Source organism: Cetorhinus maximus, chromosome 1, assembly GCF_964194155.1.
Source record: "Cetorhinus maximus chromosome 1, sCetMax3.hap1.1, whole genome shotgun sequence".
Taxonomy (NCBI): Eukaryota; Metazoa; Chordata; class Chondrichthyes; order Lamniformes; family Cetorhinidae; genus Cetorhinus; species Cetorhinus maximus.
In genome coordinates this window covers 94,334,410-94,360,621 of record NC_135879.1, presented here as the reverse complement: position 1 = coordinate 94,360,621, position 26,212 = coordinate 94,334,410, and the positions used below count along the sequence as shown (strand labels likewise).

At 38.9% G+C, this 26,212-nt stretch overlaps 1 protein-coding gene across 1 annotated transcript in view; it reads left to right on the top strand.

Moving 5' to 3' along the window:
- The window catches only part of wdfy3 (WD repeat and FYVE domain containing 3), a 405,362-nt gene that overhangs the window by 302,598 nt on the left and 76,552 nt on the right, over positions 1 to 26,212 (top strand). The window contains exons 41-48 of the mRNA XM_078543892.1: positions 735 to 812; positions 4,528 to 4,758; positions 8,116 to 8,181; positions 8,930 to 9,098; positions 11,416 to 11,579; positions 19,722 to 19,870; positions 25,638 to 25,758; positions 25,846 to 25,931. Of these exons, the coding sequence (XP_078400018.1) occupies positions 735 to 812; positions 4,528 to 4,758; positions 8,116 to 8,181; positions 8,930 to 9,098; positions 11,416 to 11,579; positions 19,722 to 19,870; positions 25,638 to 25,758; positions 25,846 to 25,931 (1,064 nt within the window). The remainder of the gene's footprint in view (positions 1 to 734; positions 813 to 4,527; positions 4,759 to 8,115; positions 8,182 to 8,929; positions 9,099 to 11,415; positions 11,580 to 19,721; positions 19,871 to 25,637; positions 25,759 to 25,845; positions 25,932 to 26,212) is intronic.

The following is a 26,212-nucleotide window of genomic DNA, read 5'->3' as shown; positions in this document are numbered from 1 at the left end:
TCCAGAAGAATAACCAATAAAATAAGAACTCAATCTCCTTCCAGCAGTACCCATCGTCACTTAATATCTGCAGCAATAATGCTCAAAAGGAAAAAAGGAAACTTTCAAGGAATCTTGCTTGTCAATCTTGTAGGCCTCAACTGATGCCAAAGTTATATGGTGTTTTAGAGGTCAAAATAAGTAGACTCAAACAGATTGTATTTGAAGCTTCATTCTATTTAATCTAGTTTAATCCTGAATTGTGAGTGTCTATACCAGACCTACCCCAGGGGGTTGCTTCTGATTTAGGTGCATGCCAATATTACCTGGCAGTGGACTATAAAAGTCGTCATCTTGCCAAGCACACTTGATCCACTGTTACCCATTCACTTGGTACATTTGCACATGCTGACATGCATTCATGCACTGTGACCTTCCAATATAACTAGTTAGCTTCGTTCATTTACCTGGATGGATTTAATATAGCAAGCGTTATGAAATTAAAATGATAATACTAGATGAAATAGGTGTAACTATTAGTGATTTATGGCATAGGGTTTTTGTTTATTTTGCAAAGGCTGATACCATGTTCCCCTCGCTTACAGGCCGAAGAATTGGGGCTCAATATTGTACCCAGTCGCTGGCTCTGATCCCTGTGATGTAGGCATGGCTTTCATGAGCGTAGTATTTCTGTAACCTTATAAAATGTTGGCACTTGTTCCATAAATACTGCTATTTGTTTTTCTTCCCCTAAGGAAATCTCCCAGTGGATGTTCACTCATATTGCTGTTGTGCGGGATTTAGTGGATATGCAATATAAAGAATATCAGGAGGTAAAAATGCTATATATTTTTCAAAAGGTAGTTTCTTAATTTTTTTAATCTGATAAACTAAGGACTCTTTGAATCTGATGCTTTTCATGATCTAGGTATTCAAACGTTTAGTTGTTTATTGTGTTTAATCCAAGAAATTATTCAAAGTTTTGCTTTTTTTTTATTCTTTCACGGGATGTGGATGTCACTGGCTGGGCCAGCATTTGTTGCCCAACCTTAATTGCACTTGAAGGTGGTGGTGGGCCCGCTTCTTGAACTGCTGCAGTCAATGTGGTGTAGGTACATGAAAGTGCTGTCAAGAAGGGAGTTCCAGGATTTTAACCCAACAACAGTGAAGGAATGGCGATATACTTCTAAATCAGGATGATGTATGACTTGGAGGGGATCTTGCTGATAGTGGTGTTCCCATGCACTTGCTGCCTTTATCCTTCAAAGTGGTGGAGGTCGTGGGTTTGAAGGGTGCTGTCGAAGGAGTCTTGATAAGTTGCTGCAGTGCACCTTGTGTATGGTAAATATTGCTGCCACTGTACGTCAGTGGTGGAGGCAGTGAATTTTTAAGTGGTGAATGGGGTGCCAATTAAGCAGGCTTCTTTGTCCTGGGTCATGTCAAGCTTCTTGAGTGTTATTGGAGCTGCACTCATCCAGGCAAATGGAGCGTATTCCATCACACTCCTGATTTGTGCCTTGCAAATATGGACAAGCTTTGGGGAATAAGGAGGTGAGTTACTTGCCGCAGAACTCCCAGTCTCTGACCTCTTAAAGGCACAGTATTTAAGTGGCTGGTCCAGTTCATTTATCGTCAATGGTAACCCCTAGGGTGTTGATAGTGGAGGATTCAGCAATGGTAATGCCACTGAATGTCAAGGGGAGATAGTTAGATTCTTCCTTGTTGAAGATGGTTATTGCCTGGCACTTGTGTGACACGAATGTTATTTGCCACTTATCAGCCCAAGCCTGAATGTTGTCTGGATCTTGCTGCATATGGGCACGGACTGCTTCAATATCTGAATAGTTGTGAATAATACTGAATGCTGTAATCACCAGTGAAATCCCCATTTTTGACCTTATGATGGAGGGAAGGTCATTGATAAAGCAGCTGAAGATGGTTGGGCCTAGGACATGACCCTGCGGAACTCATGCAGCAATGCCCAGGGACTGAGATGATTGACCTCCAACAACCACAGCCATTTTCCTTTGTGCATGACTTCAGATTTGCTAGGGCTCCTTGATGCCACACTCCATCAAATGCTGCCTTGATGTCAAGGGCATTCTCACACTCCTCGCCTCTTGAATTCAGCTCTTTTTTTTTCCATGGCCTGATCAAGGTTGTAATGAGCCCAGGAGCTGAGTGGCCCTGGCAGAATCCAAACTGAGCATCAGTGAGCAAGTTATTGCTGTGTAGTACTGTTGATGACCCCTTCCATCACTTTGCTGATGATCAAGATTAGACTGATGGGGTGGTAATTGGCCAGTTTAGATTTGTCCTGCTTTTTCTGGACTGGGCGTACCTGGGCAATTTTCCACATTGTCAGGTAGATGGCAGTGTTGTAGATGTACTGGAACAGCTTGATTAGGGGGTCGACTAGTTCTGGAGCACAAGTCTTCAGTACGATTGCCAGAATGTTCTCAGGGCCCATCGTCCTTGCAATATCCAGTGCCCTCAGCCATTTCTTGATATCATGTGGAGTGAAGTGAATTGACTAAAGACTGGCATCTGTGATGCTCTGGACCTCAGGAGGAGGCCGAGATAGATCATCCACTTGGCACTTCTGGCTGAAGATGGTTTCAAGTGCTTCAACCTTGTAATTTGCACTGATGTGCTGGGCTTCCCCAACATTGAGGATAGAGGTTTTTGTGGAGCCGCCTCCTCCTGTTGGTAGTTTAATTGTCTACTGGCATTCATGATTGGATATGGCAAGATTGCCAAGTTTTGATCTGATCCATTGGTGGTTGGATCGCTTAGCTTTGTCTATTGCTTGCTGCTTCAGCATAGTGACCCAATGATGGGAGAGCGCATAATATGGTACATACACATCATGGATAGTCCCTTAAAATGTATTTATAGCTTTGTTACACAAATGTGAAAAATATCTTCACCACGCAGCATAACTTTTAGGTTACGGATATATTTTTTTAAATATGGAAACCAATAAAAAAAACTTTTTGCATAATTATTTGTTAGAATTAAACTGTTTTGTCTCATTGAAACATTCAGGAGAATAAAAGGAGAGCCAGCATTCCGACCACTGATGGGCTGGGCTTCCCCAACATTGAGGATGGGGGCGTTTGTGGAGCCTCCTCCTCCTGTTGGTAGCAGTTCAAGAAGGCAGCTCACCACCACCTTCTCAAGGGTAACTATGGATGGGCAATAAATGCTGGCCCAGCCAGCGAAGCCCACATCCCGAGAATGAATAAAAAATAATTATGCCTGGTGCCAGGGACTTCAGTTATACACTAATGCCCTGTTGAGTTCTTAAAAAGTATAAATTTTTATCTAAAGTACATACAGAAGGCACATTGTCAATTATAAGGAAGTCTGTTTTATATCAAACTGTGCCTGTTGCATTTTCATTTTAGTTTCCTACATATGTTATTACCTGCTGTAATGCTCATGTTTTGGTCAGGGAGAGCATGGTAACAGAGTACTTAACTCTAGATCGTATTAAACAGATTTTTTGTGTGGGTCAGATCCTTATTGAATGTACATTTAGCAGAGATTTATGTGTGGGGGAGCAAGAGTTAGGGTTACATTGGAAAGAGGGCAGAAGAGAGAAAAGACTGCTGTAATATCAGTAACTGACAGCTGATGTAAATACTTTCCTTTAATATTTCTGGCCTCACCCTTTAAATTTCTTTTTTCAATAAAGAGGATATAGTTCTGGGCTGAGTTAGCTAGCTTAGCTGCATGCAGCAGCAGGAGGAGCATTAAAATTGACAGTAGTACCCCTGGGTAAAAAGGGAGAAATCTGCCAGGGCTCCTCATCAATAACTAGTGACCTTGCTGGAGAATGACGATGCTAGGAGGAAGGATTGAACTCAATGATGATGCCCTCCCCCCATTTGGATTATCTACCACCACTCTCTATCAAGATTGACACTCAGACAATGTTATTTGAGAATGATGCCAAAGGATAATAAATAGCTGTGAAATCATATCATAACATCCAAATAACATTTTTAAGAGGAAAGGTGAGGAGAAAATCAGTAAGAAAAGGAAGTACAAATTTTCTCCTAGAAAACTTGCACATCAAAAGAACTCTGTGTCATTGTGAGTTAGCAGCTTATTATACAATGAAAACACCAGCAGTGACATGATTAAAAATCATTGTATTGTATACTGATGATCAGTGACTGAAACGTTTGATTTACTACCTTTAACAATTAGGTCCTAGCAGCTGTATTAGGCATGTAGCTTTTAATTTTCCCTTTGACTGAGTTAATTGAAGTTGTTTATGATCAATTCTTTATAAATTGCAGATCTCATGGTTTTCTTTTGATGGAATTTAAAGAATTATGCTGTCAAGCTTAGATTATCGCGGACAGGACATTTTGAAAAATAATTACTATTGAGCTGAAATTTTATATTACTACTTTGTGTTGACATATCTGGTAACTATCAATATGTTAAAATATATGTATATGTATGGCAATATACCGTTTTATAGTTTTCTCTCCCCTCTTCACTGTAGTTAACAATTAATTTCCTCATTTGTAGCGTCAGCAAAATGCCCTGAAGTACGTAACTGAAGAATGGGCTCAGATAGAGTATGAGCTATTGCGAGAGAGGGGCTTATGGGGGCCTCCAATTGGATCACATCTCGATAAATGGATGTTAGAAATGCCAGAGGGACCCTGCCGAATGAGAAAGAAGATGGTGCGGAATGACATGTTTTATATACATTATCCATATGTGCCAGAAAATGAGCAGGAGTCTACCAGTCTGCTGGTGAGTCTTGAGAAGCTGGTGCTGAAATGGAACAAATATTTTTTGCATGGCTTCATAAATTATTAAAAATTGCCCTGTAAACCATAGCTGTTTATCATTGAAAGAATATTTTCTCATTAATGGAATTTAACATTTCTTTGCCAGTGACATTTGAGCATTAATTTACATTTTTTGTTTATTTTTAAATATAAGATATTGAGAAACATTGTGAAAGACTCAAGACTATAGTGGTTTATTCTTCTGAGATTAATTTGCTAAATTACTGTGTCAAACACAAAACCAGTCTCTTAATATGATAACGAAAGTCTGGCCTACTCAAGAGCAATCTCAGCTACAAATCTTAGGACACTTTTCCAAATATAATTTTCATGAATGGGGTAATGAAGACCTTGTATAGGTTAATATCTTCAAGTATGCATCTTTACATAAGGCGTTATGCCAAGATAATTAAAATGCACAGTATTTAACATTCTTGTGTATGTCAGTAAGAATTCTAGTTCCCTAAACATGTTATAAATCAAATTTTAATTATTACTTGGAATTCAAGTTACGGTGCTCTGCAACTGACACTCTTTTTCTCATTTCACAAGGCTATATCGCAGTTAATGATGTTTAACTGTCAATTATTTTTTTAGATCACAACTGATTTTTAAGGTTGTATGTTTTATTTTACCATAGCTGTGGCCAGAAGCAATACATGCATTTACAAATAATGTTCACATCTGCTCTTTGGCTCTAGGACCTGGTTATATGGTTAAGGCAATAGTGAGGAGGTCTGTGTTATTTGTACAAGGAAGGACTGGCTCTAATCTTGTTTCCCTTTTTTTACTGTACCCTGTGATTGAAGCTCTTTTCTAGTTCTCTGAATCTGTAGATCACATTATAATTTAATATATGAAGCCAGAATCAGAATTGATTCTGATCATTGGTTTAGCTGCCTAAACAATTCAATAAGACTTTCATGATCTTGGTAACAGTTTTATAAAAATGATTTATTTTACTTACATGAACAAGGTAAGCACAATTATTTACTGTTGCATCTTAAACACTTTGGACTGGATTTTGCAGTCAGCGGCGAAGTGCGTGTGTACTCCTCTGACTGCATGTAAAGCTATGTTGCTACTTTCTTGTCAACTGCAGTGGGAATTTTGTATGCTTTAAAAGAGGATGCTTTGATAATTTAGACTGATGTAATTTAGTTGCATGCAGCCCAATTACTGGATCCCAAATTAACCCTTTAAACCCTTCAGTTTGACAGAGGTATAACCATCAGACAAAGACTCTCACTCTGAATTAGCAAATAACATCTAAGTTTATTTAATAAAGGATAAAATAAAATAATACACTTATCAATTAACTAAAGTAGCAAAAGAACAAAAAGGTATACTTATGATTTATACACTACAGACTGCTTGACTTCAAATGGATGGCCACTCCAGAAGTGGAAAACACCCTCAACTCTTCTCACTGACAGGAATTTTGCCTCTGTCTCAGAAGGAAACTGAACTATCCAGGGTCCATGCCAGCAGGAATTCTACCTCGGCCCTCGAGAGAACATAGGAACATAGGCTTTAGAAGCAGGAGTAAGCCTTTCAGCCTTTTGAGCCTGCTCCCCCATTCAATGAGATCATAGCTGATCTGATTGTGATCTCAACTTCACTTTGCTGTCTGCCCTCATAACCCTTGACTCCCTTGTTTATCAAAAACCTAACTCAGCCTTGAATAAATTCAATGACCCAGCCTCCACTGCATTCTGGAGAAGAGAATTCCACATACTAGCAACCCCTGCATAGTTTGGCAGCAAGTTTTCAAATCACAAAATGGTTTCTTTTAGGTAAGGTGTTGGTACAAAGTTGTCAAGTGAAGTAGGCAGACTAAATCTTACCACAATAAAATCTTAAACTCAGACCTGCTTACAGTTTGCTCTCCCAGCTGCAGGATGGATCCATCAGCGAATGGACAGGAGAGGCCTAGTGGAGTGGTGCATTCCTGGCAGAGTGCACCCCCATTGATGTCACGAGTTGAAGACATGCCTCTTGAGGTCTGCCTTCATCACAATGACAGTCTCTGAAGTAATGGTCCATCTGCATACCTTTGGTGTTATGACACAGCAGTTTGTGAAGGCTGAGTTATTTAAAATCCCAGAGGGAAACTTTAAGCAACTGTCATAACCTATATTTTCAATTGGTATGTTTGAGATGCAGCTCTGAATTCAGGAATAAAACCCACCAAGCCTCAAGAGGGTTTTTTTATATAAAATAAGTTCAACATTTATTAATTTAACAACAAATTTAAACACATACATGTCTACAAATTACTACGATAATAACTTTTAAACAAAATCCCAAATTAATCACTCCCAGGCAACAATAACCCATAGACTTAAACAGACCCCAGGCCAAGCACATTTTATCATACAAATTCAAAATGAGGTTCCTTTCAATTTGGTTCCTTCACACAGTTGTGGGCTTGCAGGTGACATCCCTCTGACTCACACACAAAACTCTTTTCTGTATATACCTAGCCTTCCCCTTGAAAGTAAATTCTCATTGTATCACCAGGCCCTTTGAACTCCACCTCTTCTAACAATAAAACCTCTTTCATAGTACCAATTTTATCAGTAATATAAACATATTGCTTGGTGTCTCCTAGCTAGGTGCAAGATTTCATCCGCTGTCTTTAAATGGTTTATTCAACAAAATGCAAATACATCCTTTACCTTGCTATTTAACATCTCAAAGCTACTATACATCAAAGCACCCAGACAAGCCGGCTTTAATCCAATTAAGCCACACACACACACACTCATACCCACAAACCCTACTACAAGTCCAAATTAAAATAATTTCCAATAACATTTTATGCATTAATATCTTCATGTGATTTTTAATCATTTTCAATCCTTATTTCATTTAGTTTTAATTGCAGCTCCTCCTCTGGCTCCAAAGTGGGCTCCCTCTGGCCCTTAAGTCGGCTTCCTGGAAGTTGCAGTGCCAATGTTCACCGTTATTGGGATCGCAATGTCTGGGCCAATATGTTAGAATAAAGCTCTTTTGCACTTGAAGTTGATTATGATTTTCTAGTGTTCACTTTGGGCAAGTTCAGTATTGTCGATGAAATGTAATAACTCCATTATTACAAGTTGTAAATGTGTGGCACATATGTTTCAGGTACTGTGCTGCATATGAAACCTGCTCATCTTTTGAGTTCACATAATAAATTTTCAAAAGTAATTTCTAAACTGCACTGCCACCTACTTGTAATATTAACTGTGTATATCTGTACTTAATATAGTTACTTCATTGTGCTGAAATTCTGATGAGTATTTCCCATATTATTTTCAATACCTTGTTTTAGTCGGTCACCGCTAGTAAACTGCCTGAGGTGCCTTGGTTTGATGATGACAATATGGTTTCTGAGAAGGTAATCGAGAAAAAAATATCAAGAGCAATGGTTGCTATGCCCATTAAGAAATGAAAGCGAATGAACCTGCATGATGGGCATTGTGACATAGCTTTCTGATTGGCTTCTCCTGATGCATCTTTTTGAGCTATAAGATGATGATTCACTCTTCACGACAGGATTTGTTATTTCTTTGCACTTGTCACCAAAATAGATCTTTGTAGACTGATTTATACTGCACACTAACAGGCATTCTTGGGCTGGAGTCTCACCCTAGCACTTGAAATAACATCATTGCTATTTTTGTGGCCTCGTGATTTAAGCTGCATTGTTTCAAACCAAGTGTCAGCAGAAATATGTAATGTCTGAGTTGAGTCAGCCCTTTTTTTTCTTCCTCTCTCTTTCTCCCCTACCTCTCTCCAAAAAAGATAAAATATAACAGCATTTTTCTAACTTATACACAATTTTCAAGCAGTTTTTATATTATATCTCTTAACTTCAGTTTTAATTATTGTTCCACAAAGAAAGGCACATAAGTTACTCAAGCATGTTACCAAAATAATATTCAGCATAAAGCACTTGTGAATATTCGTGTGTTTGGCAGTTGATTGTCTTCCTCACACATCATAAGCCTATGGCTGACTACTGCAAACACGTTTTATGTCTGTCATTTGATATGTTGTGATATCTCATTAGCAAGGCTCAGGACTTTTTGTTTAAAAAAAATCAGATCTAGTACATAGAAACATTATGTATTTTGATTTTATAGAAACCTGCTCGCTACCGTAGAGCTATAAGCTATGACAGTAAAGAATACTACATGCGGCTGTCTGCTGGAAATCCTACCATGTACCCAGATACAATTGAAGAGAGCTCGGAGGGTGAAACCACCCAGCATGAACCTGAGCATGGAGAAGATACAATTGCAAGAGTCAAAGGTTAATTAATACACTATATTATCTGCAACCTATAGATATGTATGTAGCTTCCTTAGCAGCAGGACTGGGACTACGTTCCAGCCATTTCATAACGTAAAAAATAACATTGCTGTAATTTCACAAAGCTATGTATTGTTTGTAATATAACCAAATGATGAATGTGTGTTTTCTCGTGACATACCCCACCATCTCAAATTGGGCTAGGACATGTCTATGTAATTACAGTTATCACACTACAAAGGCAATTCTGTGAAGCATCTTAAGCTAGTCCAATGACACAGTGCATTGATAAATGCAAGCATTCCATTTGCCAGAATGGAAATAATTTGTAACTCGATAGAAAGTGATCTTCAGTATTTAGTTTTGTTAATTATATATTTAAAATTTGCAATCAATTGTCAGAAGTATGACCAATTTGGAATTGACTAAAAAAATTGTAGTAATTGTGCCATTCAATTAAATCATGGCTGATCTGTGTTTGTGCGAATAGATTTTTTTAAAAATATTTTGGGGGACTATCATGTTGTTCAAGGCTGGGTGTCTGTGTGTGTGTGATTTAATTAAGTTGGAAAGAGGTTGATAGGAATCAGGCTGTCTGGGGTTTGGAAACATGATAAGATTAAAGGTGTTAAGTTTGAGGTACAAGTAAATAGGTTAGATCTAACATTTGCATTTTTAGATAAGTTGAGAGGTTGTTTGAATTTCAAAGGGGAATCGGAGGTAACAAGGAAAATGTTTGCATCTTGCAGGATTCCATAGGTAAATATTAGGTATTATATTTTCATTGACCCAAAAGCAAAGCCAAGATGGAAACATGAAAGATCTTTTATTTGGAAGGGTTTGAGTTTCAAAGGGGTATGATAACAATGGGACTTGAGATGAAAGGGAAGATGGTATTTTAGAGTTACTGTGGGTAGCTGATTTTTAGCTATTGAGCTGGATAGCTCTCGAGCCATTAAGCTGGAGATGGCTGTAGCTGTTTGAACTGTTTAGAAGCCTTGGGTTGCAGCAAGCAGTTTTATTCTGAAGTGAATTCCATAGCAAAGTGGAGGAGGGTACAGGTCATGTGGTGCACCTTTATTGAAGGTACAACAGTCTGCCTTGTGTGATATGACTGGATTTCATATTTAAATATCTATAAGGAGTTTTGCCTGGAAAGTGTTCACTTGTGGGTTTCACCAAGTAGAGTCTTTTGGGGGAATGTTTTGTAAGACTAACCTTAATTGTGTAACTGTGCATTTGTGTGTTTAAGTTTTCTTGTTAATAAAACTTTAATTTTAAATTTTTAAAAACCCAAAAGTGTTACTGGACCTCTTATACCTGAGATTGGTCCATCATCATCCTGTTATTAGCATACAAAAAAACGGTTGTGGCCTGTAAGCCAGGTTTCCCTCTGGGATTTGGTTTGCGCAGCAATTAGCACTGGCTGTGGTCATAACATACTTCAACTCCATTTACCCACCTTTGTTTCATATTCCTTGATATCCTTGCCTATTCAAACGTATTGATCTCATCTTTGAAAATATCAGGGGGCCTGGCATCTCCAGTCTTTTGCTGGGTTGGGGGGAAAGCTCTAGATGTTAAATAACATTGTGAAAAGGCGCATCCTTAAATGACCTAGCTCTAATTTTAAAATTATTGCCCCTTCTGGATTTCCCTGTCAGAGAAATGTTTTCACTTTATCAGCTCTATCGAATCGCCTCATCATTTTAAGGGCTTTATTTAGGTCCTTCAATCTGAACCCTCAACCTTCTAAACTTAAGGAAATAAAAACTAAGTTTATGAAACTTGCCATTGCTTTAACCCTTTAAAACTAGATTCTGATGCTCTAAGCATCCAGGATAAATATTAACCAGGCAATTCTTATCAGTAGCTCTTAAGCTAAAGGCAAAAGTCCACCCAAATGTGTTTATATCGTGAAACTGCATGGTTTTCGCCTACTGACCTGTCAGGAAGCCCCTGCAGTTTAATACACTTCTATAGCTGTCAAAGTAGATTTATGAAGCTGATAGTAGCCTGGATGATTAACAAAGACCTACTTACAATTGTGATAAGTGACCCAGGGACGTTCTGTGGAAGAATACAAAAATTACAGAAAAGATAGCTGTTAAATTATTATCCAAATATATGAATGAGGGTGTTCACGTAGCCTGCACTACAGCAATAAATATTTTACGGCAATTTTTCTAATTATGTTTACAAAATAGGAGTTATTTAAAAGTAAAATTGGATTTGGACATTCTTTTCAGAGGTTACCTGTTCAGATTGAGTATATTTTCATTAAACTTATAGATTAATGTAAAATGTAATTGTTTAGGAATTGTGAAACCTCCGCTGAAACGTTCACGTTCTGCCCCTGATGGTGGTGATGAAGACAACACAGAACCTTTCCTTGACCAGATCTCTGAGGGAAGTTCAATGGATGAAGAAGAGAAGACAGACAACCAAACTCTCTTACGATTACTAGAGGAGGGGGAAAAGGTACAGTGCCTTGATCCATTTGTCTTATAAACTAAGATGGTTAAATTCTTGTGTTAAAATAAAAAAGTTTTTTGAAAGACGACTCAAGATTCTGGGAGCTCTGAGTAAAGCAGCAAGTAACTGAGTAAATAGAAAAGTTAAGTACGATCAAAAATTAGAATTTCAGCCCTTTCTAGTCCAGATCAATGTAACTGCAGTCCCGTGACCCTAATACCTAGAAAGTAATGTATACCACTGTTAGAATAGATATCATTAATATCTAATGATTAGTGAAACAAACGACTTCAAATGGCAGCTGTGTTATTACTGAGGCCCTGAGGAAGAAATTACATTTTTTCCTTGGCGTCACAGGATAGGAGAGAAATATTTTATAAAAACAAAAAACTACTGCGGATGCTGGAAATCCAAAACAAAAACAGAATTACCTGGAAAAACTCAGCAGGTCTGGCAGCATCGGCGGAGAAGAAAAGAGTTGACGTTTCGAGTCCTCATGACCCTTCAGCAGAAATATTTTATAGCAGTTTAAAGGGGCAATTTTCACTTTTGTTGGTTGTAAAGCTTGTAGTAGTGGATCAGCTGGTGGTTACACACTCCACAAGGTTTTCTTTTCGGTTGACTTCAGTGAAAATAACCTCCTCTGACTTTAGGCTAGAATTGTAATCAAATCAGCAGTGACAGTATGGAAAACATTTCTTTTAAAAAAGCAATGCCCTGTTTTATATAAGCAAGTATTCCCCAAAGCCTGCCACCACCTACAAGTCGCAAGCCAGGAGTGTGATGGAATACTCAAGTTTGCCTGGATGAGTGCAGCTCCAACAACACTCAAGAAGCTCAACCATCTAGGATAAAGTAGCCTGCTTCATTGACATCCCATCCACCAGCTTAAACATTCATTCCCTGCACCACCGGCGCAACATACAGTATGTACCATGCAGCACCTTCCAAACTCACACCTTCTACCATCTAGAAGAATAAGGGCAGCAAACGCATAGAACATCACCACCTGCAAGCTCCCTTCCAAGACACACACCATCCTGATTGGAAATTTATCATCGATTCTTCATTGTCACGGAGTCAAAATCTTGGTGCTCACGCCCTAACAGTTCCTGCACCATCTGGACTGCACCAGCTCAAGAAGACAGTTCCCCATCTTTCAAGGAAAGTTAGGAATGGGCAATAAATGTTAGCCTTATTGGGGTTGCTCACATCCCATGAACAAAGGAAAAAACTATAAATACTCTGTGATCTACTTATAACAAATGCACTTTGTCTGCCCAGTCAGCATAATGGAATCAGTTTTGGCTGGATTTAATGCATTAAAATGAGCATCTTCAGTTCATCTAGGGAAGATTATTGGCTTTTCTGAGCAGACCTTGATATATCCATTATGTTTCTTCACACAAAGCGGCATCCCTTCTTGACCCTCCCCAACATTGCCTGCTCAGCCTTCCCCAGCTTCACTTTTAACATTGTATTCTCTGGGTTTCTTGACTTCCCAACCTTTTCTGACTCCATAACAGTATACTACCACAGTGGCTACTAAAGCTCTCAACTTGAAAATATTGTTAAGTGTAGTTGAATTTGCTCCTGTGCGGTGTTTAGGGATGCAGTAATACTACAGATACCAATCTGCAGCAAGCAAACCTAAGTTGCGCTGTTAGCAGTGGCCCACTACACATTGCACTCTGGCCACTCTAACCAGAAGGTTCTGGAAATGTGCCCTTAGATGGATGTGTTTTGCAGTGCACCTTGGTCAATTAATTTTTAAGATTGAGAATGAATTGGTGGGATAACATGAATCAAAAATATATTACTAAACTAGTCTAAAGTTCCAATTGACTACATCCTAGAGCTCCACTCCAACCTTGCCTAGAGCAGTGTGAGACCATCTCCTACTTTACTTTAGAACACTCAGGAGTGTTCACACCAATATGCAGCCAAAAGCGTATGGCATTTGTGAAAATAGTAATGATGTAATGACATATTCAGAATCTTCCATGTTTCCTTTATAGGGGACAGAAAGTGATGCTCAATTGTTATACAGGCTATAGTCTGTGTTTTAAATGTTGACTATAGCATGTAATTTCTTCAAAATTACAAGATTTTTAAAAAAAACACTTTTGTTTTTAATAAGTCAGATCTGGTTATTATTTTTATTTCTTTCTCTTCACCTATCTTTTGATATGCAGTTTCCTGTTGAAAAAGTTCTAAATTGATAGAGACAATCACCCTTTATGTGCAAGAGGCAAGACTGGAGAAAGCATGAGCGGCACAATTTTGATGGAATGAATGAAGGTAGCCAAGCCCTGATCTAAAATTTACATTAAAACATTACTGACAATAAATGCAGCCTTGGAATTCTTAAAACAGCAACAACAACTTGCATTTATACACCACCGTTAATGTAGGAAAAACTCACAAGCCACTTGGCAGGAGCAGAAACAGACAAAAATTGACACCAAGCCAAAAAAAAGAGATATTAGGAAAGATGACCAAATACTTGATTAGAGAAGTCGGGTTTTAAGCACCGTCTTAAAGTAGAATAGAGATGGAGTGGCAGAGAGTTACGGTAAGGGAATGCCAGCTTAACCACCAGTGGTGTGGTGAAGAGAACGGGGGATGCATAAGAGCCTTGTGTTCGAGGACCGCAGAGTTCTTGGAGGGCTGCAGAGCTGGCGGAGGTTACAGCAATAGGGAAGAGCAAGGGCTTGAGTAATTTGAACATAAAAGATCACTTTAAACTTGAGGCATTGATCGACCAGGGGACTGTTAGGTCAGTGAACACAGAGTGATGGATGAACAGTACTTGTCGCAATTGGCATACCGGCAGCAGAGCTTTGGAGGAGCTCATGTATCAGGAGACCATTGGTATACCATGGATGAGGTTTCAACAGCAGATGGATTTAGATGGGGATGAAGACAGGGAATGTTATGGAGCTGCAAGCAGCCTGCATTTTTGTTTGACAGATTATAGGGTCTGAAGCTATATTCAGAGTCAAATAGCACACTGAAGTTTCAAATAGTATTTTTCAAGCTGAGACACGGGCAGGGAGAAGATAGAATCGGTGGCTAGGGAATAGAATTTGTGGAAGGGGCCAAAAATAATGGCTTTGGTCTTCCTAAAGTTTAATTGGAGAAAATTGCAGCTCATGCAGGTCTTGTCTGACATCACACACACAGTGGAGGGGTCGAGGTACTGCTGGCTGCCATCAGCATACATGTTGAAACTGATATCACATTTTCACTGATGTTTACCTAGGGCGGAATATCGGTGAGAAATAGGAGAGATCTAAAGAGAGAATCACTGTGGACACCAGAAATAATGGAACAGGTTGAGAAACCATTGCAGAATATTCTTTGGTGTGATAAAAGAACACAGACATGTTGAGAAGGGTTAGAAAGGATCTTGCAAAATGGTCACAGCCATGGAGGCTCTCGTTTGTGATTTTGATTAGGGCTGCTTTTGTGCTGAATTTGCTGGTCACAGATAGGCCTGACTAGCCACCAGTCGGCCTGCAACCGATGAGAAAAAAAAATACAACTTTCTAAATAAAATTTCATCTGTGAAGAAATGCCAAGAGGGTGAGCTTTTGTGCTGTTCAAGGGCAGAAACTTGATTGGAGAGGTTCAAACATAGAGTTACATGAAAGATGGGTATGGATTTGGGATGAGATAACACTTCAAAGAACTTTGGAGAGAAAAGGGAGTTTGGAGATGGGGCTATAATTTGCAAGAAAAGTGGAGTCAAGGCTGTTTTTGTAGAGGAGTTGATGTCAGCAGATTGGGAATGGGAGGAGGACAGGACTGAGAAGAGGAAACTGATACCAGGACTTACAGGGTTAAATTATGAGCACAGATAGCATTAGCCTTGTTTTTATTTCCTTTAGTATAAGAGATTAAGGGCTGGTCTGAGCGAGGTGTTCGGTTCAGTATTGGGTAAATACGGCAAAATTATTCCTCAGGTTGGAAAATTAAAAACAAGGAAACATAATCTTAACATTTGAGGTAGGCTATTTGGGCGCAAAATCAGGAAGCACTTTTTCACAGTGTAGTAAAAATCTGAGCCCTTCCACAAAAAGGTGGTGGATATGATAAGAATAGGAGGTTCCAGGACAGAGCTGGATAGACTTCATGAACAAAAGGACAAAGGGAGTGTTACTGATAGTGGTACGGGCTAAAAAAACAGGTGTTGATAGTGACATTAAGGTAAGAAAGCAGAATGTGATAATAGCAGGACAAGGGTAAGCACTCTGAGATGAACAACATGAACAAGTAACAAATGGCCCTTGCTTTCTTACCTTAATGCCACTATCAGCATCTTTTTTAGCCCTTACCACTGCCATTAACATTCCCTTTGTCCTTTTGTTCATGACAACTTTGTCAGTCTCTCCTTTGCTCCCACCTATCGCTGGCCTTCTATCCAGCTTCACCTGCTCCACCTCCCCTTAAACAGTATAAATTTAATCATATTTCTACTTCTCTGTAGCTCTGAAGAAGAGTCATATGGACTCGAAACATCAACTCTGTTTCTCTCTCCATGGATGCTGTCAGATCTGAGTTTTTCCAGCATTTTCTGTTTTTGTTTCAAATTCCCAGCATCCGCTTTTATGGATAGACTTCTGTTTAGTAAGGATATCAAGGGAAATGAAGCAAAGGTGGGAAAATTAAATTGAGGTGCAGATGACATATGATCTAATTAAACAGCAGAGCAAAGTTGAAAGCTGGATGGCCTACTCCTGCTCCTAGTGTTCCTAACTGTTTACAATATCATTAGACCAAGAGGGAAGTTGGGTGTTCAGTTTAATGGGTAAAAGGGTCAAGAGAGCAGAAGATGGGCCTTATGGACAAGCTGAGCTCGGTGAGAGCATAAGAAGAGATAGAAGGGAGGCAGTGGCATAGTGGTATTGTCACTGGACTGGTATTCCAGAGACCCAGGGTAATGTTCTGGGGACCCGGGTTTGAATCCCACCATTTGAATTCCATAAAAACTGGAATTAAAAATCTGATGTTAACCTTGAAACCATTGCAGATTGTCGTAAAAACCCATCTGGTTCACTAATGTCCTTTAGGGAAGGAAATCTGCCGTTCTGGCCTTGCCAGAGCCACAGCAATATGGTTGACTCTTAAATGTCCTCTGCAATTGGGGATGGGCAATACATGCTGGCCTAGCCAGCAACATCCTCATCCCATAAAAGAATAATAAAAATAAAGAAGATAAACTAAATAAGAATAAAAATTAAAGACTAGGGCAGGTAGAGCCACTGCACCCTTCCCCTTGACCTAGGCCAAGGCAGCTGAATGAATAATTTTAATTTTATTAAAGTAATCCATGAGCTTCTTGCAATTATCTTTGGAGGTGATTGGGGAGGATGTTGAAGGAGATGGAGGAGTTTTCTCTGCATTCCAGGATGACTCTGGAGTAGTAAGCAGTTTTGGTGGAGGACGCAAGATCCAATAGTGCTTGATTTAGTTAAGCCAGATCTGGCAATGAATGGCCAAGCTATTTATGCATCATTATACATCCAGGTTTGCACCTTCTTGGATTTAAGGGATTGAAGGTGGGAGGGTGCCAGGGCTATACAGATGGAAGTTTGAAAGTCAGACATGGAAGAAATGTGCAGTTGGAAGGGAGGAGTAGTGAGGGATACAAGGAAGCGATCAGAGGTGCCCTTGCCTGTGTCTGTGATTGAGACAATGGGAATAGAGAGGACATGTAAGATAGTTGAGTGATTAGTCATCAATATGAGTGCCAGTGTTTAAAACAGAGGAAGAGGTTAAGGGAGGTCAGGAGGACAGTGAGCTCAGAGGAAAGGGAGCGAAATAAGTTGAGATGGAGGTTTAAATCACAACAGAAAGTTGTTTGATGCTGTAGGAAGAAAGTAGTGAGGATATCTTGATGAGAAACAGCACAGGGCTTAGGTGGATGATAGAGCAAGAAGGGTGCTTAATAGAGAAGGTACAGAGGAGCAAAGTGACAGATCAAGAGGAGTTTAGGTGATGAGGGCCACATTTGGACAAGGCAGACAGTGAAAGATCTAGCCTGATGGAACGGCTTCAGTAAGCGGCATAGTATAATCACCTGTGGGCCAAGTTTCCGCCAAGGCCATGATGTCATTGCAATCTTTCACAATAAGGCCATGGATAGAAAAGACCTCATCCACAAGTGAATAAACATTTTGGAGGGAAATGCAAGAGGCCGTGATTATTGACCCTCTGGCAAAGTCCACAGAGGGAGTTGGCAGGTGAGTGGGACAAGAAGGAAGTTGGCAAGATTAGCTGTTCTTTGCCCTCCCCACCCCCGCACCCCTCCCCCCAAAAAAACAGGTACAGTGGGTGGGGAGATTGGAGAAAGAGCAGGCTCATCATCAGGATATCATCAGCTCAGGATCAAAGTTTGAGTGGTTTCTTGTCTCCTTTAGAACCATGAAACTGTTACTGAACACTCTGCACACTTTACAAAACAAAATCAGGATGTTTATTTCTCACCACCTTCTTCGGCAAGGAAACACATGTCAGATGATCTGCTATCGCTAACTTTTTAACCTTTAATTTCTTATCACAAGAAACAGGTTAAAGTACGTAAACAGAAATGTGACAGGAAGTAAGAATTTTTCAAAAGCATGAGCAGTCCTATTACCAGGATTTTCACTATCAAGATTCTTAAGAAATACTGCATTTCATGAAGTTCTAAAATTCATTTGAAAAATTAAATTAACTACTTTGTGTCTTAATATATAGCGTTGTTAATGTCAAAATTGTTTTAGTGGAAAGTGGATCGGCAGGCCAAAGTAAACATATTTTGCTGTAGGTGTACCAATATGAATAACCCTGATCTTTAATCACATTCAAATTGATTTGATTTATTTCTCTCTTTCTCCAATATATTCTCCAGTATTTTGCTTTTCTTTTTTAAGTGCTTTGTTTTATTTGCAGTTTATTTGTAAAGGGTCTGTAGATTGTGTGCAGTTGTACTCATTTGTCAAATACTGCAGTGGAATGTCATAATTTTAAAGGAAGTTTTGCACAAATTAAGGAAAATAGAAAATGCTGCAAATGCAAAGCTAAAAAAAATGCTGAAAGTATACAAATTAGCTAACATCTCAAAGAGAAGTATATTTGGTAACTTCTTGTCATAACTATTAATGTCTAGTGAGAGCCCTTTTTATAGAACTGACCAACACAGTGAGAATGGAAAAACAACATTGGAGGTCAAAAGTAAAGATATGACATCAAAGGCAGTTGAATGTAGAATTTATCTATGTATGAATGGACTTTGAAATGTAGCAAGCAAGTATAAAGGATAGGAATAGAAAATAATCTTTCAAGCTACCCCTAATTAGTAGTTGTAAAGCAGAAAACAGGGTAATAAGGGATAGCTGAGTGACTGGGAAAGATATCTCCTCTTAATGTATTTACAACTTTTAGCAAATTTCCCTTTAACCTCATGACCTCATAAGTAATCAAATTTGCCAATTTGAGTTCCAAGTGTAAAGCCTTACTCACTAAAAGTACATATCAAGAAACTTTTTTTAAAAACTACAAATAGATGGAAAATCTTAGTCTTCTGTGTCCGTCATTTCCCAAATTACATTCTCAGCAGGCACTGGGAGATTACAATTTATTTTATGAACATAGTCACTTCTACAATGGGATATGTGAATTACCAGGATGGGTAGATTAATCAGGCAGCATTAAAAGGGTTCATCAGGATTGTGATCTGGAGCACTTCTTGTAATTCCAGCTGAAAGTCACAGAGCTGTTCGTTACTCAAATGTGCCAGCACCCATAATGATGATTCATCAACTAATTTATAAATTAAATTAATTGAAATTTTAGCTGTGTAAGTATCTATATTCACTGAGAGCATTAACTTTTCCAGTTTTTTTCTAGAATATTTTATTGCAAAAGACAAATCATTGCTGGTGCTGGATATCTGAAATAAAAAGAGAAAATGCTGGAATCATGCAGGCAGCATTTGTAGAAAAAGGAAAATATTGAATTTGGTTAAATATCAATTTTAAAAGCTTTAATGTAATAATGATGCATAATGGTGACTGGTGCTTGCGTTTAATGGCAAATTTATGAAATGACTTTTTGCTGTCAGATAATTAAGAACACTAATGTGTATCTGATCTGTTATAGATTCAGCACATGTACAGATGTGCTCGAGTACAGGGGCTGGATACCAGTGAAGGACTCCTCTTGTTTGGTAAAGAGCATTTCTATGTGATTGATGGCTTCACAATGACTGCCACTAGGGAGATCCGTGACATTGAGACACTACCTCTGAAGTGAGTATATTTCTTTTATTTGGCTGCCGTATTGACTGTTTACTGTAATCTCTAATTTGTATATTTATTGCTCCATTTTCCAATTGTGTATATGCCTATTAAAAGGACATTGCCTTCATTCATTTTCATTTATTTATCTGAGTAAGTAGCTAGCATTACAGCGCCTTTTATCTATGATTTGTAAAACTGACTTGTTATCTTAAACTACTTGAGTTTATTGTCACGATCCCCATAGAGTCTGATAATTTATAAAAAGAGGTTTGAATTACCAATGACCAACTTAAAAGAATCACACAAGATTTCAAGTTTTAAGATTTTTACTGTAATAAACAAACTAAAATCAAACATGATTGAAAATTACTTAGGCAACCAATACTCTAAATTACAGAATAGGTATTCCTTCTTAGTTTCTTAACATGACAACTTCACGTTTATACATTACACTATACTCTCTGCAGAATTGTAGCCTTTACAGGAAGCAGTCCAAAGTTACTCCCAGTTTCCAGGTCTCGCCTCTCCCCATTCCATGGTCATAATGTCCAGTGCCTGTGAAAGTCATTCCCCACAGTCTTCTGAGAATCCCTGAACTGACTTCCAGCATCAAGGCCCACTCCAGTGATGGCTTCTCACAGCCAAGCCAGGGTGAATCTTCCAATGTCTATAAATTTCTATGGGTTCTGTTTCTTTGATCAGAGAACGTGCTCTTACCCGCATTCTGCCTGGTAGCTAATGCAGAATAGCGTTTTCCCCTGAGGACTGCAACAGCTGCTGTTTCCCTGTTCCTCCCTCTGGGATTCTCTCTTTTGTGCTCTCTCGCTCTCTCTCTGTTCATAGTTTCTGAGTGAGACTACCTGAGAGTCTATAAGTCTGCAATACCAAGAACAGCGCCTTTCCCTTTATGTTCAGGTATTAAATCTGACACTTGAGTTTCAATAAGGCATTACCTGTGCCCCCTGTCCTTATTGCAACCAGGTCACATCATCTTATCACTGGGCAGAACTAGTAGGAAGTCACATGCTCCATTTAACCTTGAATTAAAAGAGATGGTTTAAAACATAACCATCTTATAAAGCCTCACAGTCAACGTCATAAACATAGAGATGTCACTAATGACCAAAAAAGGTGTTATAGGTTTCATGTTGACCATTCACTAGGATTGTCAGCTCTGGTTGTGAATATTTCTGGAGGTTTTACCATATGACCACTAACTGCCCAGCACAGTCATGAAGCTTTCCCCAGCTCCTTATTTTTAATTAATAAAAGTGCTCAAAGGAACACAAAAAAACACAACTTTAATGCTTTAATGACTTCTTCACCTGTTTTTTGTAGTAGTGTCTGGAATATTATTCTTTGATTCCTGGAAAATGCAGGACAATCATGGAGATTTGACACCCCTACTATTCACTAAAGTCATACTACTGCCATTTTACCACAACTCTCTATTTACTAGCAGTAAGTTATTCTGCTTTCTGTAAAAGTTCAAAAACATTCACTAAAATTATGGATTGGGGACATCCTTGTTTAAGAGTATTAGATTAATGCTCTATACATGCTAAAACCTAGTTACATTCTCTGATCTCTTATTTATTCCACTTCATGATTGTATGCTGTCGTATAAGAGGAAAGCACTAATGCTGATCTGTAGTGAGATGGTGGTGCTAAAGTGTCAATGTTGGTAACTAGCTTCGATGTGCATTCTCCCTTTAGTCATCCTATAGGATCTCTGGTTACATGCCTGTTGCAAAACAATTTTTGTTGCTTTAAAAAAAAAATTACTTTTTCTCTACAAAGTAAAGCATAACAATTCTTCATTTTTTAAAAAACGTCCAGTTTCAATGCTGTTTTCCTAACACTTATCAATAAATGATGGATGTAACTGTAGGGAAGAATTTAATGGCATTTATAATTTCCAAAAATCCACGCACATATATGTCAACCACCAACATTTCATGCTGACAGTCAATGTTAGTAATTGGATCCACACCAGATGGTGAAGTCAAAACTAAAACACAGAATCTTTCCTTGCTGAGAGAACTTATTGACTTTGTTCAGTGTCAACACTCCACACATCTCCCCAGTGTTCCAGCTTTCCCTTATTTATGTGTTCCCTGTTTCACCTTAACAATGTAATTGACATTAATAAACCTTAACAATGTAATTGATAAGACATTGACAAATGTTTTGAGGGCCAGTGTTGCAATGTTTGCTGACAAAATTCAGCATGGTCTAGCCCTTCTTAGCTCAGCCCTGCCTGTAGTCTATTCTTGCTGTGAGCAGACTGCGGAATTCCATCTTCTAACAACACTGCTCCTAAGTTAAGTTCCAAGCGCTGTGAAATAATTTGTTTTCTCATGTTATCTCAGGGCTGTTCTGGCATTGTAAGCTTTATGGCAGTTGTGTCTTATGAAAAGTCCTCGAGCGAGGTTTCCCCAATTTATGATCCCGAATGAGATACCCCAAATTGTTATGCTCCTGGGTGAGGAGGGATGAACTGGCTCCCTTTTTTTATTCAACCTCCTTGGTTGGTCACAACAAGGTTAATTTAAAAAGGATCCCTTCCCTCGTGGATACCTTTTCCCAGTCCAAATATATTTATGTTTTAAAAGGAGCCAATTTAACCAGGCTTTCTTGAGTTAAAGAAAGGGTGAGTTTAATAGTTACTAAAACGCAAGAGAAAAATTAATTAAAATACAACACACGTACATACAGATTAGAAATGAGAAGTGAGTCCAGAAATAAAAGCTAAAAAGATATACGAGTCAGCCTCTGGCTGGTCCATGAGGAGTGGATGATGAAACGTTGGATGATTCCAGTAGAGCTGACTTTGGGCAGTTGAGCAGTTGGTTTTGAGATTCTTGGTTCTGCAGGTTAGCTGAAAGGAGTTGTCTTGTTTCTTTTTCAACTATGGCTTTGCTGACTTGTGACTTGCTTCCAGCAATCAGAGAGAGACTTTTTTACCTGCAAGACAGGGATGCTGAGTTGATGTTCTTCAGCTGTGACCTTCACAGCACACCCTCGCACACCAGGCCTGGAACACCAAAACTAACACACACAGACTAGGGTTGCAATTGGCTTTTTAACCCCTGGAAGGGAAAAAACAAACATGCCTATCACCAAGATCTGCTTTCCTTTCAACTCATATTATCAGTCTGGGATAGAACTCACAGGAGATGGTTTCTGCTGAGATGGTAATCAGCCTTCATTATTCCCACAACCACAGGAAATTACAGTTCAATTTTTGCATTGCATCTTTTCCTTTGAAGTGTCTCTGTCTGAAGTAGGTCTTGGCACCTTCTTAGTTGTGACATCCCATTCTCTGGACTAGTTGGTCAAGTGTAATCCACATAGGGATTTTCCAGCAAGTGGTTACTTTACAGTCTCAGCCAGCTTTTGCTTTTATGTCCTTCTTTATACATTTCTTATTTAAAAGTTCAATATGTACGTAAGTAATTCTGGGCTATGATCTGTCTGTTCTTCTCAATCAGTTGGTCAATTTTGCAGGTTTCCTAGAATGATATGTATGAGATGACATTGTGAATTTGAAAAGAAATGTGTTGATTTACACTATACCTCATTTATACTTCTCTTGGTCTCCATCACCTTATGGAATTCATCCAGTTTTAATCTCTACTGTTGTTAGTATTCCCACATTTGATATTGCTGTTCATAGTGAATTGACATGAATTCTATGTGCACGATCAGATACTTTGTGTAGTGGTATTTTTTTGAATCTAGAATGTAGTTTATTCATTAATTTATTCCTTTTTCCAGCAGGCATTCATTCAGGTTAGAGAATGGCCTTCTTAGCCCTAGCTGCCAACTAGTGATTTGCCAATGTTGCCTGCTTTTTTGTGTGAACTTATAACAGGTTATTTAACCAAAGGAAATATTAATACACCTGAGCTTGATCCTGTCCTCAGCCAATGTTCAGAAATAAATAGAAAATTTACAGCATGAAAGGTAGCCATTTGGCCCATTTTGTCCGCCACTGAAAAAGCTATCCAGCCTAATCCAACTTTCCAGCTTTTGGTCCATAGCCCTATAATTACAGCACTTCAAGTGCATAGCCAAATATGTTTTAAATACTTTAAACGCAGCTTTCTGGCAGTCAGTCACCACTTTCTGTTGAAAAAAATCTCTCCTGTCCTCTAATCCTTCTGTCAGTTATTTTAAATCTATGCCCCAGGTTATTGACCTCTCTTCCTATGCACTCCATCCAGGCCCCTCATAATTTTAGACACCTCAAATAAGTCTCCACTGCGCATCCTCTGTTCCAAAGAAAACAAGCCCAATCTCTCTAGTCTTTCCTTGTGGTGAAAACTCTCCATTCCTGGCAACTTGTTCATAAATCTCCTCTGTACCCTCTCTAGTACAATCACATCCTTCCTGGAATGTGGTGACCAGACCTTATTCAGTATTCTAGCTGTGGCCTATGCAATTCAAGCATAACTTCCCTGCTCTTATACTCTATGCCTTGGCTAATAAAGGAAAAAAATACCATATACCGCCTCAACCACCTTACCTAGTTGCCCTGTTCCTTCAGGGATCTGTGGGCATGCACTCCAAGATCCCTCTGCTCCTCCATACTATCGTAGCACTTACTATGTACTTCGCCTTTTTGCCCTCCCCAAATGCATTACCTCTTACTTCCCTGTATTGAATTCCATTTGTCACTTTTCTGCCCACCCAACCAGTCCATTAATATCTTCCTGCAGTCTACAGCTTTCTTCCTCACGATCAACCAATTTTTATATGAACTGAAAACTTGTTAAACATGGCTGCCTCCACACTGCATCATTAATATGTACCGTGAAAACCAAGATACAGTAAAATTTCTGTTATCCAGCACTCTGCAAACCAGAATTCTGGGGTCAGGTCTGTTTTTTTTCATTGGACATTTCAAACTTACCTGTAATAGTTCTTGATGGCCTGTCCTAGCGTCAATTTCAGCCTTCCGCTGTTCTGCAGCACCATCTCCCCTCGTCACCACTGACTCTATTTGCACGCACCTACAGCTCTCATGAGACCTCAATACCTGTGAGATCATCTTGGAGCTTTCTCATTGGATGAAAGTGCAGAACTCACCTTACATCTCAGTTAACTGGCATATTTGATTAACTGACACCTCCCATTTCTGGAGCACGCTACATAACAGAGATTTTTCTGTACTGAGTGCTGAGCTTTGCAAAACCCGACTGGAAACAGCCTTCCAGTCACCAAACACCTGGTGACCATTACGCTTGGCTTCCTGTCCCTGAGCTAATTTTGGATCCAACTTGCCGTAGGATCCCATGGGCTCTTTCTTTTCTTACAATCTGCCATGTGAAGCCCTGTCAAAAGCCTTGCTGAAATCCTTATAGTTCACTCACACACTTTCCAGCAGGATTTACTGGATAAAAACTGGAACAGGAACCCTAGGTGCTTTTCTGCTTTGTAGGCCAGGGATGCTGAGGCTAATTAAAATGTCTTCTGTTGTGATCAGTAACTCAACAGAAACTGAGATTTGGTTGAGTTACCAAGTGTGGCTAGTGAAGTCTTTCACTAATTTAAATTAATTAATAAAACAACGTCTTCAGGAATCATTCTTTGCGCCACAGTGAAACATTCTGTTTGTGAGGTATTACACATGAAATTTTTACTGGGGTCAACACCACTCTTGGTGAAGGAGGGAAGGGGTGTGTGATTTATAAATTCAGCAGATCTGTTTCAAGAAGAAGCAAACTCCGTCACACCTAGTTTTAGTTTATTTTTTCTCTGACTTTTCTAGCATGCATGAGCCTATTATACCCAGAGGAGCACGGCAAGGACAGAGTCAGCTGAAGAGGACTTGCAGTAAATTTGCCTATGAGGACATCAAAGAAGTGCATAAGAGACGTTATCTGCTACAGGTTGGAATCATGTCCTTCTTGATCAATCTATTATTTGCTTACTTAGATAAATTGTTGTACTCTCTCACAAATGAATCCCTCCTTCAGCCTATTGCAGTTGAAGTTTTCTCTGGTGATGGGCGAAACTATCTCTTGGCCTTCCAAAAAGGTGTTCGAAATAAAGTGTATCAAAGGTAGGAAAAATAATTTTTGTTCTCCTTTTGCTCTATTATTTTTTTAAAAACCCAGCAAGTAAGAGTTTAAACAATGCAGTATTTGACAAGTTGATTCAGGGCAAGTCCAATTTGGTATGAGTACACAACATTTGAAATTTAAAGGCTTATTTTGATCTTTTGATCTAACATTCTGCAATAGTTTGTTATCTTTCAATTAATAATTGAATGATTTTTATTTCTTTGCTTTAGTGCTGAATGTCCATAACTTTTTAGATGGATATAATTTCTATTTAACATTC